The following is a 16,290-nucleotide window of genomic DNA, read 5'->3' as shown; positions in this document are numbered from 1 at the left end:
AGTTAGGGGCCAAATCAGACTGCTTAAAACTCGGTCCTACCTGTATCTGGTTCAGCTTAAGTGCTGAATATCGGCCCGGCATTGAAGATCCGGGCATACCACCACCGGCGGCCATAAAAACACCAACCGCTACTGGCTTAATATCTACCCCTAAAAGGAATAGGATTGGATGGCAAAGGGAAACTACGTATGGAGAATGAGCAGCAGATGCACTGTCTTTTCATATCTTGTTTATTGATTATCCAAGCTCATTTCCAGATAGATTTCACATGTTTTCCCCCATTTCAGGCTACAACATCACTGTCCAGCTCCAGGTGCCTCCCTTCCTTTCCCTGTCTAAATCTCTTCTGTGGCCCCGGTGCTGTATGGAAGGTGCAGAGAGAGAGAGGGGGGAAAAAAAAGACCACGGTACATGAAATAAGAAAAGATATTTTTATTTTATAAGAGGAAAAGGCTCTGACAACGGGTGTGCTATGGTCACTGTGAAGATGCCATGATGCTGGATACACCTGAAATAAGAAAGGGAAGGAAAGTGCTAAATTAAACATAAAAGTATCATCCTATAAAGCTTTTTCTATGTGTAAATCCTCTTTTTTTTTTTTTTTTTTTAGCTTAAATAAAAGTACATGACTCCACATACACAGACACATACACTGACTGTTTTTAGAGATGGTGCTTATTTTAGAAGCTCTATTAATGTTTTGGATATCTGAAGACCAGCATTTAGACATCCATATAGCATGGATGTCCAAATATCAATTTTATAAAGCCAAAATTTGGACATCTAAAACTGCTGAATGTCCATATGGCAAGGGGGAGTGGTCTGAGCATTCTTTGGGCAGGACTAACGATAGGCCAAAGATGGACATCCAACTCCGACTACAGAAGAGGAAGGGATGTGCCTGTTCAAAAAGATGGACATCTGTATTTACACTTGGTGCCTGGCCTGTACCGCTTAAGTGGTTTACAGTTTCATTTTATAGCTACTGGATCTGTCCCTACTGGGCTCACAATCTAAGCAGTATATTATACTATTGTTGTACCTGGGGCAATGGAGAGTTAAGTGACTTGCTCAGGTTCACACAGAGTTGCAGAGGGAATTGAACCTGGTTCCCCAAGGTCCACTACCGTCCATCAGGCCAGCAGCAGGAATTGAACCCAGTTCCCCAGGTCCAGAACCTGCTACACTAACCATCAGGCCACTCCACAGTAGATATTTTCCTGGCTCTGCAGCATTCACAATGAAAACAAAATATATAAAAAGCTGCAATGGGACCTGAACTAGCAACCTTTGGATCTCTGCCCTGGTTCTCAGCAGGCTGCTCTAAACATTAGGCTACTTCTTCACATGGATCCCCTATGTGGCCATTTTATAATAGGCTGGTAGTCTCTAAGGCAAGGGAACTTCCTTGAAACAGCTCTCTGAGCGAAACATGGATCATGTTGGATTCTGTCCCCAGCCCGGCAGTAATACAATACCTAGATGAGTATTAAATATATTTTCTACTAAAAATGTTATTTATAAAAACAAATTGTGGGCATCATTAGATAAACATTGAAATGTAGTCTTAAAAACCCTTTTGCTGCAGAGCCAATGAAGAGGTTGGTGCTGTAATTCTCGTCAGGCTTGAAATCTCTAGCAATGAGTTGCACCGCTGAGGCATACACAGCATCACTCTTACTGCCTTAGAGACTACTGGCATAGTTAGAGATTAAATTCTCTTTGGCACAGTTTTCTTCTATGGATTTCTAGGTGTATGCATTTTATAATATGGACATTCCTCTACTGCCACACAGTTGTCCATGTCCTTTGTTTTGCCCCCTATTCATAATTTGGACATGTCAGTTTGCAAAATGGAGGTTCACGCTGGACACAGCCAGCTCTTGGACGTCCATTTGTTATGACAGCAGATCCTGCTCTAAAATACAGAAGATTTGGACATCCATATCTGACATACAGAGGAGCTGGACCCATCCTTTCTAAAATTCCGCTCAGTATGTGATTATGACCTCAGAAGCACCTAGTTTGGGTAAGCAGAGTCAGAGCTGTGATGCAGGTATATATTCTGTAAACTACCCCAGTACACTCAGATACAGGCATTCTATTATAAAATTACCCCCAATGTGTTTGCTACAATCCCAAATCTTTGTTCTCCAACCACAAAATCCTGCAAAAAGACAGCGGTAGAAAAAGGGGGTGAAGAACCCTGGGAGGACAGGACACCGTCCATGTGGCTGTAGAACTGGCAGAGGAGCAGAGATAGCACAAACATGTGAACCTCAAACTCTGGTTCTAATCCTAGCTCTGCCACAGATATTGAATTAGAAAAAGTCCCTTTTCCTTCACTTGCCTCAGTTTATTTAGCTGTAAGGGGTAAGAGCAGTGTTTTACCTCCCACAGGTGGTCCTGGTTTCAACCATTGCTGACTGCGATGTGCAGGTCAAAGCTCCCAAAACACACATTTCCCACAAACACTTACTTTCAAAATCAATCTTTTCTACAATATTCTTGGGCTTGATATTCTCTTCCTGGCTGCAGATAAAAATCTTTCCACTGTCTGTTTCTGTCCAGCCGTATTTGCTCATCCACACTCTGAGCTGGGATTCTACAAAGGGAGAGGGGAGGAAAGGTGCTCCCTCAATAAATGTTCAATATATTGTTACTTTTTTAATCAAAACAAAAACAAAATGGACTAGAGGTGTCAGGAATATTTATAGGCTTGCACATGGATTGTATTTTTTACAATTTCCTTTTGATTTTATTGTTTGCCAGATAAGTTTTTCTTGATGTGTGCTTGATTGCTTGGTTTGTGTATAATAGTAATTTTTGGTTATTATAAATTCCGTGCAATTTACTGTAATATGTTATTTTGTAATATTTGAAAATCAAATATAAAAAATGGAGTTTACACATACTGTAACTTCTCAAAACAGTCTATGAATAAAGTTTCAAAACTTGAACAGTTCCCAATTCTACATTCATGTCCTTTTCTTCCTCGCCCCTGTCAACAGTGCTTCCACTTGGGGCTTCTGTATCTGTCAGGACTCCATCACTTTGCTATATTCACCTTTATTCTTTCCCCAGTCCTGTTTTTGGGTGTATATGCTACTTCAGATACAGGTGAATAACAAGCACTGTTTGTTTCTTATTGATGCTCTGTTCTCCATTAAATACACATTTTCATGCTTGATGTATACATTATCTTCCTATACTGCACTGACTACATATCACACACTGATTTAAGTTACAATGGGGCTCATCTTTAAAGTACTTAGATTAACAAAGTTCCATAGGTTACTATGGTACTTTGTAAGTCTAAGCGCTTTGAAAACATGCCTCAATACCATTAAAGCACGTTTTGGATTTATAGTTTATTACTTTGGAAGACAGGCACAAGTGGGGGATAAATAATAGAGACACTTAAATACCTCTATGGCATAAATGCACAAGGTGAGTCTCTTTCAGTTGAAAGGAAGCCCTGAGGTGAGGGAGCATAGGATGAGGGTGAAAGACGACAGACTCAGAAGTAATCTGAGGAAATAGTCCTTCACGGAAAGGGTGGTGAATTTGTGAAATGGCCTCCCGGTGGAAGTGCTGGAGACGAAAACAGTTCAAGAGAGCTTGGGATAAGTACACAGGATCTCTAAGAGAGTGATGGGGAGAGTAGATGGCACGGATGGGCAGACTGGATAGGCTATATGGTCTTTATCTGCCTTCATGTTTCTATGTCTCTTTGTGAGAAAACTAATCATTAGCATTCACAGCTGTGTCGCTTAAAGACTGCTTCTATAATAAGAGTACCTATGGAGATTTCTATTAACATGAAGGAGATGACTAAGAGCAGCCTACCCTGCTCCCTACCCCAGCAGTCACAAAACATCATCAAAAGGAACAGACATTTAAAACTGGGTATCTGACTGTCCAGCAGTTCTGCCTAGGGATTATACTAGCTACACCCATGCTCCACAAGAAAAAAAACAACAAAAAACCTCACCTGTCAGATCGCCCAGCATCTCTGCCAAAAGCCACCGATCAATGTGCTGATATGTGATCCCCACCACGTGGCAGATAACTAAGGAGAGAAGGGAGACCAGACACTTGCACATCCAATGAAAAGAACATGCTGTACTACGTCACAGGATCAATAAGCACAGAGACCTTTATCAGACAACCATCCTTTTCTGATATTATTACAGCACATGTTTGAGTTCTATCGTAGGCTATGGTTTTATTTTCATGCCAGCTTTCAAGAAATACTGTTGGAAATAAAAATGAAGCTTACTTTGGGGGGGGGGGGGGGGGGGGTAGAGGATGAAGGGACGGTATCAAGCGTAGAGGTACTCCTCTTTATAGTGCTTTGTTTTTTTGAATAAAGTTTCTGATGCATCATTCATATTGTTCCGGAGGTATGATGCATTTTTTTAATGAGGTATTAAAGGAACTGGGGGGTGGGGAGAAAAGATTAAAAGTTTGACGAAAGACGTTTCATTGGCGTATATTATGTTCGTACTGAGTTGTATCATATGGGAACTATAGATATTTGATAACCTGTATGTTGTGCTTTATCGTCAATAAAAAATGTGTTGATAAATCAGACAACCATCCTAAGATTACACTACACAATCATAAAGGCAGTGCTGATAACATGGTAAGCTGTATTGTAGAAAATTACTAGCATCATATCTGTTATCTGAATGTCCTATGTGCTAATTAGATGTTTAATTAGTATTATGCTGACATTGCATTATATTTCTATTACTTGAATTTCAGTGCTGCTAAATGTGTATACTGTTTCATGGTAGTCCTATTATTAGGTTTTCATTTGCTGTTCTTAAGTCTGCCTCATTTATTGTATTTATGTTTATATTTGGTCATTTTTACTATTGTTATGCTGTTAACAAAATTGTAAGTCTGATGTTAAACTGTACCTGCTGTGCACCGCCTTGGGCAAATCTATTCATAAAGGTGGTTAATAAATCCCAATAAATAAATAAACAAAACAAATGATTCGTTCCTTTTCAGTAAATGCAAAGCAACAAAGTGAAATGACAGCCTTCTCACAGTTTTGTTAACATTCCTTATCTGGGCCAGAGTAGTGGGCTCAGCCAACAAATGCCCTATCCCACCATATGGAAGGTCCTGAGCTCAATCCCCTTCATTGGGCCTTCTGCTGTCTAAGGAAGGCAGTGAGGCAGTCATTACTGAAGAATGCCACCTACTGGCCAGGTTAAGGGACTACCACTGCAGGATTCCAGAAGGAGCTGACCAGTGATATTTTAGTCTGGAAAATAATTTTAGCTCTAGTTTTCATTCATTTGCAAAACATATAATTGTTATTCTTATTTTATTCTAGTTCCTGGTGGCAATAATAATTTTAGTTTTTATTCAGTCCTCTCCCCAAAATTTTAGTTCTTATTCAGTTCAGGAATCTCACAACAAAAACTATTGCCATGTCACTGTTTCACTAACACAAGACAGAAAACAGGTCATTCACTCTTGCCTTGTAATCTGGAGCTGAAACACATTGCTCTTCTACAGTTCGGCAGACAGCAGATTGGGTGAGTCTGCAGGCACGCAGTTGGCACTTGGGCCCAAGTAGCCCAGCAGGAGCAGGCACGCATATGGCAGGTTGGGCGGGGCCAGCAGGAGCAGGCGTGCAGATTGGGCGGGGCCAGCAGGAGCAGGCATGCAGATTGGCCATGCCAGCAGGAGCAGGTGTGCAGATGGCAGGTTGGGCGGGCCCAGGTAGACCAGCAGGCACACAGACAGCGGACTGGGTGGGCCAGCACTGTACACATACAGAAGACTGTAGCTCTGCAGTCTGCTGTGTCTCTCTGACTGTGCCAACACCGTTAACTGCGCACGTGTGTGGTTGCTGGCATTGGAGATCTCAGGGAGGCACAGTAGACAGCAGAGCAAAAGAGCAGCATTCTTTCAGCATCAGAAGCAGGTACATAGCCCTGGCTCAGGTAGGAGGACAAGATACTGTGGACAGCACCACACACTGATAATTTTCATTTTGTTAGGAATTTTCATTAAGGGGAATTAATAATTTTAGGTCTTATTCTATTCAAGTCTGTAAATGTTTTATTCTTATCCAATTTTTGTTCTTACAAAAAAATGGTAAATATTTGTTCTAGTTCTCCAGAACTAATGACCTAACATTTTTGTTCTTATTCTTGTTAACAAAAATATCTCTGGAGCAGATTGTCTCTGCCAACAACCAGATTAGGTGGTTTGGGGGGCAGCAGAGGTACAAAATAGTGGGGAAATTTTCCAGTGCCCAGACAGTTGCAAATGAAGGCTTCATAGCAACAAATGTGTAAGGGAGTAAGAGGAAATTGCTGGGTAAAAACAAAACAAAAACCCCTCACACCACTGTCAAATGAAAAGGTAAACAGACCCAGCACTGAAGACTGTGCAAAGACATCACAAAGCAACTCAACCACAAGATTAAAAACAAACAAACAAAGAAATGAAGGCCAAGGTTTCCACTGAGCAACACACACAATTTGAAAGGATCATTCTATAAAGTAAGACCTAGTCATACGCAGGGTGACAGCTGGTGCTATGATTACCAACACAAAGTAGGTGTCCCCAAACGTATTCCTAGAGGGCTGCAACCCATTGAGTTTTCAGGATATCCACAATAAATACACATGAGATCTATGTGCATGCAATGCCTCCATCATATCTGTTATACACTGCTTAATTACTATGTAGCAAGCAGTAAATTAAATGAATGAACGAACGAACGAACGAACGAACAGAAAGGAACAGACTGCGTCAAGTGCAAGGAGAAGGCATCCAGAGCATCACATCATCTCATCTAACCTCTAATGCACTTACACTTTCTGACAGAATCTTCAAAGCCCATCACCCCATCCAGCAGGTCCAGGTTCTCATCCAGCGCTTGCTGCAGGAAGTAAAATATACCACATACGATGTAACAGGAGACAAGGTCTGGAAGGTCCACCCAGACTGCCCAGTTTGCTTCCTTTTTCAAAGCCACGTATCTCAGCTAATCTGACTTTCAATCACACTTAAGGTCGTTCCACATATCTATTACCACCCTTACGAAAAAAATATTTTCTAATGTGTTTTTCACAAATAAGGCATGGGAGGTTACAACACCCACAGCAATACTGTATAATTACTACTACTACTACTTAACATTTCTAGAGCGCTACTAGGGTTACGCAGCGCTGTACAGTTTAAACAAAAAAGGACAGTCCCTGCTCAAAGGAGCTTACAATCTAAAGGACGAAATGTCAAGTTGACAGTCTAGAATTCTTGAATAGAGGTATAGTGGTTAGGTGTCATCACCTATATCAGGGATGCAGAAGTTTAGGAGTGCTGCAAACAGCCAGGTTTTCACAATATCCCTAATGAATATATATGAAACAGATCTACAAACAATGGAGACAGTATTCATGCAGATCTTTCTCAGGCATATTCATTAGATGATATCCTGAAAACCTGATCTGTTTGCAGCACTCAAGGCCTGAACTCCTGCATCCCTGACCTACAAATGATTAAATACTAACATTTGGTACATTCCCATTCTTAGGCTTGCAAACATTGTCCCAGGTAAGCATGTACTGTGTTCTTATTGCTCACATGGGAATAATTATATGCTGATGATAGGGGAAAGCAAAGAAACTCCCCCCTGAAGATATTAGATGGACCGTTTCAAACAAAGAAAGCTTCATTGTGACATCAAGTACCTGCAAACAGGACCCTTATAAGAGACTATAAAAAAGCCCCGTTTCTGATGCAAATGAAACGGGGGCTAGCAAGGTTTTCTTCTGTGTGCATGTGGGAGTGTGTGTGTCCCTGCCCTCTGCCCTCTCTCCCCTCCCCCCTCTGAGTCCTTCACTGTTACAGAGAGAGCGATTTGATTTCGTGCTTTGCTGTGTTTTCCTTCACTGACTGTTTGTGTTACAGAGAGGGCGGGGCAGACACTCATGGGGAAACCGGATATCTCTCCCCCTTCACACCTCCGGCTGGAGGCTTCATAGAACATTGGTGGTGCCTTTTATATATAGAGATTTTCATGCTGAAGCTGAACACAGAATCTCAATAGTAGTGTGTGACTTCATCACAGAGTAGAACACCACAGAAGACAACAAGCACAGTATCAGAAGTTTCACAAAGAACTTGCAAAACGTCATGTTACCAGCTGTGTTATTTTTGTAAAATAACAGGAACCACTTTCTCTCCAACCATAATAGAAAAAAAACACATTTTCTATATGGAGTGTTTAATTATTATGTAACTACAACACTGATGGTCCTCATCCTTTCCACTCAAATCAACTTCTCATATTTCTTCATCAGCTACTTACCCAGAATGACTGGAAATGACACGTCTCTAGAAGATCTCCCAGGTACAAGATCTGCCTAATGGGCCTCTCTTCTTGCTAAGCAATGATGGTCAAGGAAACTTGTAAAAGTAACAATGAAACAACTAACAGACATCAATACTTTAGGGCATCACCTCTTTTAGTACATCATCTTCAGTAAGGAATAAGTAGTGATACTACAAAGCGGCGAAACCTGGAGAGCCAGGCTACAATCCCACTACTGCCAGCAATTTTACTGTGTGATCCTGAGCAAGTCGCTTAACCTTTGAGCATGCTAATTTTAGATAGCTCTGCTTACTGAGCTTATTTAATTGATTTATTAAACTTAAATACCCTGCCCATTCACAAACAACCCTAGGCAGTTTACAATTAAAAAAAACCCCAAGAAAACAAGTACTTATATATAATCACATGAAAATTAAAATTAACAGTTTTAAGAGAAGTCCATCCCTAATCCCACCTCAAAGACTACCAGTTCATTCACCTGCTAAAGCCCAATATGTATCTAATCAGAAATCTGACCTCTCCATCTTTCCCACATCACAGATGAGCAGATCTGATAGAGAAAGAAGAACAAGGCCATGTTAATCCTATTTCAGGATACTGAGGTGATACATGCCAAGAAAGGATACATGAGTCTGGTCAATCATACATTTACAAAGTGTGAAGTCAGTGTGGGGAAGGTTTGTCAGTGCTTTCAACAGAATTTGAGCTGTTACAGTTGTTTGGAAGAAAGCAGGGTTAAACTGATACCTAGAAAATGAAAAATAGAATGGGAAAAATAAGTTACAAGTCTGTCCAAAAGGTAAAAGGTTCCTTCAGTCTACCTAAACCTCAGAATGTAAAGACATCCTGCAATTTAGAAGGAAGCAGGTACACATACATACACTTACAGTTTCAAGACCGCCAAGTTGGCTTCCAGATCATAAGCATTTTCCTTGGACTGAGTTTCCACATAGCGTTCCAGAGTAGCCAGATTCTCGGGGTTATACCTAGGAATAAAGGACCAAAAGGAAATGTCTTAATCAGCTCTCCAGTAGATCTGGTCCATTTCATCTTTATAGCCTCTCTCCTAGTAACATACAAAACACTGGAGGAGTAGCCTAGCAGTTAGGGCAACTGGCTGAGGTCAGGGTTCAAATCCTGCTCATGCTGTGTGTGACATGGAGCAAGTCATTATACCCTCCATTTCCTCAGGTACAAACTCAGGGTTCAACTTACTAATGTTCTGTAAAAAGGTCCTGCTGAGAATAACTGAGCTTGTGTAATCAAATTGCATTACCACAAAATGTTACAGAAAGGTTGGAGAACACATGGAAATCCCTCCCAACCATAGATGGTGAAGACAATAACTGTATCTGAATTCAAGAAACAGAGGATCTCTAAGGGACAGGAAAGGACAGTAGAGCCTAAGTAGTTAGAATAGATAGGCAGACTGGATAGGGTTTTACCAGCTGTCATTTTCTGCTTTTCTATGTAAATAGAGCCCTAAGACTAAGCCCTCTGAGGACAAGAAAATATCTACAGTACCTGAAATGTAACTCATTTTGCACTACCACTGAAAAGATGTGAGCAAAATACAAAAAGCAAACAACATTTAAAAACCACCAAACTGGTCCATCCAACCAGGGGCGTAGTTGCTATGGGGCCATGGGGGCCAGGGCCCCCGTAGATTTGGCCCTGGACCCCCCTGCCAACGACCCTCTCAACCTCCCCCTCCCGCCGCCAACTTGCCGTCAACGTCTAGTACCTTTGCAGGCGGGGGACCCCAACCCCCGACAGCCGAAGTCTTCTTGCTTTGTTTGGTTTCTGAGTTTGTCTGACGTCCTGCACGTTGACGTCAGACAAACTCAGAAACCAAACAAAGCAAGAAGACTTCGGCTGGCGGGGGTTGGGGTCCCTCACCAGCAAAGGTAGGCGACGTCACGGCGACGGGTCGTCGTTGGGCGGGTAACAGTTGTTGGAGGTGGTTCTGGTGGCGGCGGGGGCTGTCAGCAATGGTGGCGCCGCCGGGGGGAGGGGGCTAAGATGTGCCCCCTCACCTTGGCTCTGGACCCCCTAACGGTGAAGTCCGGATACGCCCCTGCATCCAACTGCAAAGTTATGACTTTTCCACTTTGGGTAGATGAAATATATTATTTCCATACCCAATCTAACATCAGTTCCCTAGCCCTCATATCTTTTGCTCAAGTATCCCTTTTCCTACCATTGCTTTCTATATCAGGCTCAAGCATGTCCAGAGTCTGTTAAAATGTTGGCCTCCGCATTCACTGGTAACTCATTTCATGTTTCTTTTCCTCTAGTCACAACACTGATTCACATACCCAGCCCTTTTCCCTACCTGTCTCCAGGGTTGACAAAGCACTAGGCAGTCACCTAGAGCTGCACATTGACTTGGCAGCAGTGCTGCTGTTACACATGGTAGATGTGAACCTGGTGTTCTACAACAAGATGGGAGGAGGGGTGAAATGGGCTCTTGTTACATGCTACCTGCATCTCACGCTGCCACCAAGTGCCTAAACCTGATGATGTATGGGAAGTGCACAGCTATAGTCATACAGTGATGCTGCTGCAAAGACAGCAAGGCTCAGCATAACTACACATGCAAGAAAGACTGAGTCCTTATGTCAATATTTTCAACAGTACCTTAAGGCTGGCAGCTCAGGAGAGATAAGGGTTTGGATTTAGTTCACACCTTTTTCAAGTCAAAGGTTAATAACAGAGATGCAGCTGGTATTTCTCTATTCCCCGAAGGCTCACAATATACCTGAGGCAATGGAGAGTTAAATGACTTGGCCAAGGTTACAAGGAATGGATTTGATTCTTTGGTTCACATCCTACTAATCAAGGCAACTCCGAGTAGAAAGCAAACCAGTCTTCTTGGAGGCAAGAAAGAAAGACAGAATGCATGCAGCGAGGATGGGGGCGATATCGGGGTTGCAAAAATGGGCTGAGACTCAGAGTGGGTGTTTGGGGGGAGGCGAGAAAGAGGGGGTAATGAGGCGGGGGGGGGGGGGGGGGGAAGAGAAAAAAGAGAAGCATGAAAGGGAGTTAGGTGTGGAGAGGGAAATACTGTGTAATGTGGGAAGAAGGGACTTGAGGCTCTTAGGTCAGCAACTAACAGCCTTGCTGGTCTCTCCCTTCTCTTGATAACAGTCCCAGAAAAGAGGACCACGATATTCCCCAACCGCATCACTTCTGTACGCTCCTAACCTCTCCCCGTACCTGTCAATTCCCTTAAGTAATTTGCCCACGTTAGCCCGCATCTGCTCAAAGGAAGCCATGACGGCGGCAAACAGGAAGAAGAGGCGGGAACATGATCTGCTTCCGCTATATTCACCCGTCCTTTTCCGGGTTACGTCTCGATGCTTCTCCCGGCGTCAGACAAAATTCAACGAAGACGCAAGGAGCGATGTAAGGTGTTCCTATCTAGTCCATTATACGGGCTGAAGCTAGTAGGCGGAGCTTGCTGCCGTTTTAGTTCACCCAAAACAATAGCAAACGCTATTTAAAGCAATAGCAAAAGATTATTAGAAAGAGCGGACTGCTTATGGTCCATTTGTAAACCTGATCCAGTTGGTTAGGCAGTGCCTTAAAAGGTGGAGGACAAAAGAGTTTTTTCTTTGTTTACGTGAAAGCTTCCCATATGTCGATATAAATATCGTGATATAAAAATTGAATATCTAAAACAGCTTTAAAAATTATTGTAACTGGTAGAAACAGCAGTTATAAATTCTGTATTTTCTGCTCATTTTTATACACCGTTCTATATAAATACAGATGGCCAAATTTCTGTGAGGATATCCTGAGTCCCGATTGGTTCATCTTAAATGTTGTTGTAATCTACATTGGGAAGCCTTGTGTTATAAAGATGAAATAGACAATTAAATGAAGTAAAATTAAACTCTCCTTTCACTGGGGTACACAGAATCACATCTTTATTTTTTGTTACATTTGTACCCTGCGCTTTCCCACTCATGGCAGGCTCAATGCGGCTTACATGGGGCAATGGAGGGTTAAGTGACTTGCACAGTCACAAGGAGCTGCTGCCTGTGCCTGAAGTGGGAATCGAACTCAGTTCCTCAGTTCCCCAGGACCAAAGTCCACACCTCATCTGTTATGTAGAAGTCTACATTTTAAATGGATTATTCTGTTTTTAGGTGTGTGTCAGGGCCAAGTGGCTTTATAAGTCAAAATAAAAATAAATATTTTGTTTCATGCAGACCTCTTGTTTAAACATAACCAAATAAGACCCTAATGCAGTCCATTGGTTTTCTTATATTTTGTTCTTGTGATGACTTACTGTGCCAAAAATGAAAACTCATCTCTTCTATCTGGTCACTAATAAAAGGAGCTTATTGTGAACACTATCCACCCTGAAAGGTTGTTCTCTGGCTGTACATGAGGAATGCTATGATACTGAATAAATAAGTGTATGTTTGTGTCCCTAATCATTCATCCAAAGTTATATAATCCTTTCAAGATAGCCAGTTAATCATTTAACTTATTAGTGGAACAACCACAGAGGCATGGTATAGTCGCATTTCCGATATGGTAATACTAGGGCCCAGCTAAGGAACAGGGTATTTTGAGTTAGTCTGCACTGGACCAAACTTGCTTTCATTGTGATATCACCATCCAGCTGGATAGGCAGTATCTTAAAAGATGGAGGATTAAGGATTTTTTTTTTAACATTTATATCACACATTAGCCTAAGCAAAGTTGGGTTCAATGTGGCTTGCATTTGAAAATACAGTGAGACAGAATAATAGAATTCATTTATCCATATATTTGCTCCCATGCTATAAGTCTGAAACATTTAACAAATATGAGATTACCATATATACCCAGCTGGGCATTTAAAAGTCTGTCCTTTAATGATGCCGCATGTTCAGAAATCATAGTCATAAGTATAGTCAGTTATTCAAATATTATCACATGCATACACCAGAACAGGCATCCATACACACATTGCAAAAGTAAACAACAACACACTACATCCAAAATGTAATTTTTATTTTCTCATTTCCATTTTCCAAAATTCCAGACAGCAGATGTACAGATCAGCAGGACCGAAAGCAGTCCAAAACAAGTAAAGTAAAAAAACAACAACAAGTTTATACTTAATTGTTCAACCAACCTTAGGATTCACCTTTGGGTTTAAAAAGTAAAACTATGTGTATGTAAGGACTGGATAAACAAAACAAAATTTACAGCAAATGCCCTTAATAGGTAATACTTGGTATTGATAATGAAACAGGGATGGAATATTCACATAGCAAGCAGTCATTTATTTTCCATTGAACATAATTAACTTTGTATGAACTTGGCTGCTAATAGTGCGCTGAAATGGACAATGTTGGCACATTTAGACTGCCTCTGCATGAAGGAAGCCCCTACCTCATTATTCAATATATATATGTGAAATAGTAGTAATAATTAAAAAAAAAAAAAGAGCAAGTGCATTTTTATAATATACCACTACATTCCACAAAACAAAAAGGAGCAAGTTCCCACATGCCATCTTTTTCTTTTGATGTAGGCACAAGAAAAAAAAGATGTTAAATGCTCCCAGTTTCAACCTAATTAATGTTATTGTTTTGTTTTAAATTGTACTTATAAATAGTAAGTCTGATTGTTAAGTACCTGATTTTCATAACATGATGTCTGTTTTGGTGGTCCTTTACTAGGTGAAAACATCTCTGTACGAATACAGGGAGTCCCTATAGCCAGCCCCTACAAATAACACAATGATTTAAAATGTAGAACAAATTAGTACTCTAACCGATGAAACCAACACTTCCTCTGTGCACATTCATATGCAGCACAAGCCAACATGTTTGAAATATAAGTGAGATTAAATAAAAATGCTACCAACATGACGAGGAAGCAGAAGTTCATAGGTTTGCTTGCTTTGTTTTGAGTGTACTAGATGACAGGGAAAAGGAAACAGACTAACGCGAATGGGTCTCATTTCAAGCGGCGCATGTGCAGTTTGACTGTCTGCGGTTCGACTTTAGGGCTGAGTAGGGAGGGACGGGAGTAGCTGCTAAACCTGGAGGGCCGCGGGTTATGGATAAGTTGACGGATGGTGCCAATACTCACAGCCTCTATCAACCAAAATACCACTGACACAACAGATCAAATCTGTTCTCCTCTGGTAGACACTACCACAAAATACTATGCAACAATCTCTTTTCTGACCTCCAGATCCAACCATACAACTCACAACAAACGCTTCACAGAAAGACTGGAGAGCTCACTTCAACAAACATCATACCTAAGAAGTTTGGACATCTCAAGAGACAAAATTCAGCATCAATCTGCTAGCTTTACAAACCTTCCAAAACCAGTTACATCAGGTGATGCATGTTCATAAAGACAGCCAAGTCACAATGTAATATGTCAACAAACAAAGGGGAGTGAGATCCAGAATCCTTTGCAGGGAAGTTCTCTGAATTTGGGAGTTCGTTCTCAGTCTTCACGCTCAAGCTAGTGGCATCCTACTGTCCAGGGAATATGAATATACTAGCACATTCCCTCAGTCGTCAACTGAAACCTCACTCGTGGTCTTTGAAGACCACAATTACCCAGTCCCTATTTTGCAGATGAGGAACTCCCATCAATAGATCTGTTTGCTTCCCCATTCAACATCATCTTTATTTCTGTTCAAAACTTCCAGCTCCACACTGAATATCAGTGGATACGTTCCAAATCCCATGTACTCAGGGCCTGCTTTATTAATCTCGAAGACCCTCTCTCCCTCCTCCAGATTTCAACCCCTTCTTCCACCTCAATCTCACTGTTTTTCCTCCTTTGAAGTCCACTCTACCCGCCTTTTCTCTCCTCTGCCTCTTCGAATAGTGGTCATTTATCGTCCCCCTGATAAGTCCCTTTCATCCTTTCTCAGTGACTTTGACGCCTGGCTTGCCTTCTTCCATGATCCTTCCTCCCCCTCTCTCATCCTTGGTGACTTTAATATTCCTGCTAATGATCCTTCCAACTCTTATATTTCCAAGTTACTCGCTTTAACGTCCTCCTTTAATCTCCAACTATGCTCCACCTCCCCCACTCATCAAAATGGTCACTGTCTTTGATCTCATCTTCTCCTCCAACTGTTCACCCTCTAGTTTCCTTGCCTCTGATCTTCCCTCCTCTGATCACCATCTTATAACTTTCACACTTAAATCTCCTCACTCCCAGTCCCGTCCTATCTTATCTAATTTATCTAGGAATCTTCACGATATTGACCCTTCATCTCTATCCTCCCATGTTTCAAACCTCCTCTCTACTGTGGCACCATCCACGTCTGTCAACGAGGCTGTTTCTTCTTACAATACTCTATCCTCTGCTTTAGACACTCTTGCACCTTTGATGACCCGCCCTGTAAGGCGTACAAAACCCCAACCTTGGCTGACTTCTAATATCCGCTACCTACGTTCCTGTACCCGCTCCGCCGAACGCCTCTGGCGGAAATCTCGGGCCCTTGCTGATTTCTTACACTTTTAAGTTCATGCTGACCTCCTTCTAATCTGCTCTTTTACGTGCCAAACAGGATTATTATATCCAACTGACCAACTCTCTTGGCTCTAATCCTCGACTTCTCTTCACCACATTGAACTCTCTCCTCAAGGTGCCCCCTCCGCCAACTCCCCCTTCATTATCTCCTCAGACCCTTGCTGAATTCTTTCACAAGGTTCAAAAGATAAACCTTGCTTTCTCTACCTCACCACCTCTCCCTCCACTAGTCCGTTCCCCTCTCTCTCCTTCCCCTCATTCCCTTTCCTCCTTTCTTGAAGTTACTATTGAGGAAACTACACTTCTCCTTTCTTCCTCAAAATGTACCACCTGTTCCTCTGATCCCATTCCCACACACCTTCTTAATGCCATCTCTCCTGCTCTTATTCCTTTTATCTGTCACATT

At 41.8% G+C, this 16,290-nt stretch overlaps 1 protein-coding gene across 1 annotated transcript; it reads right to left on the bottom strand.

Annotated features, from left to right (window-relative positions):
* Positions 1 to 413: 413 nt before the first annotated feature.
* EIF3K (eukaryotic translation initiation factor 3 subunit K) lies at positions 414 to 11,696 on the bottom strand. The gene is made up of 8 exons (XM_030219450.1): positions 11,592 to 11,696; positions 9,260 to 9,358; positions 8,999 to 9,119; positions 8,349 to 8,423; positions 6,851 to 6,917; positions 3,996 to 4,073; positions 2,481 to 2,606; positions 414 to 509 (listed from the first exon to the last, which is right to left on the bottom strand). The coding sequence occupies exons 1-8, from the start codon at positions 11,648 to 11,650 to the stop codon at positions 478 to 480; spliced, it is 657 nt and encodes a 218-aa protein (XP_030075310.1). The 5' UTR covers positions 11,651 to 11,696; the 3' UTR covers positions 414 to 477.
* Between the last annotated feature and the right edge of the window lie 4,594 nt (positions 11,697 to 16,290).

The sequence above is a fragment of the Microcaecilia unicolor genome, chromosome 11 (genome assembly GCF_901765095.1).
Source record: "Microcaecilia unicolor chromosome 11, aMicUni1.1, whole genome shotgun sequence".
In the NCBI taxonomy this organism is placed as follows: domain Eukaryota; kingdom Metazoa; phylum Chordata; class Amphibia; order Gymnophiona; family Siphonopidae; genus Microcaecilia; species Microcaecilia unicolor.
Note: the sequence above shows the minus strand (reverse complement) of the source record. Positions and strands in the feature narration are given on the sequence as shown.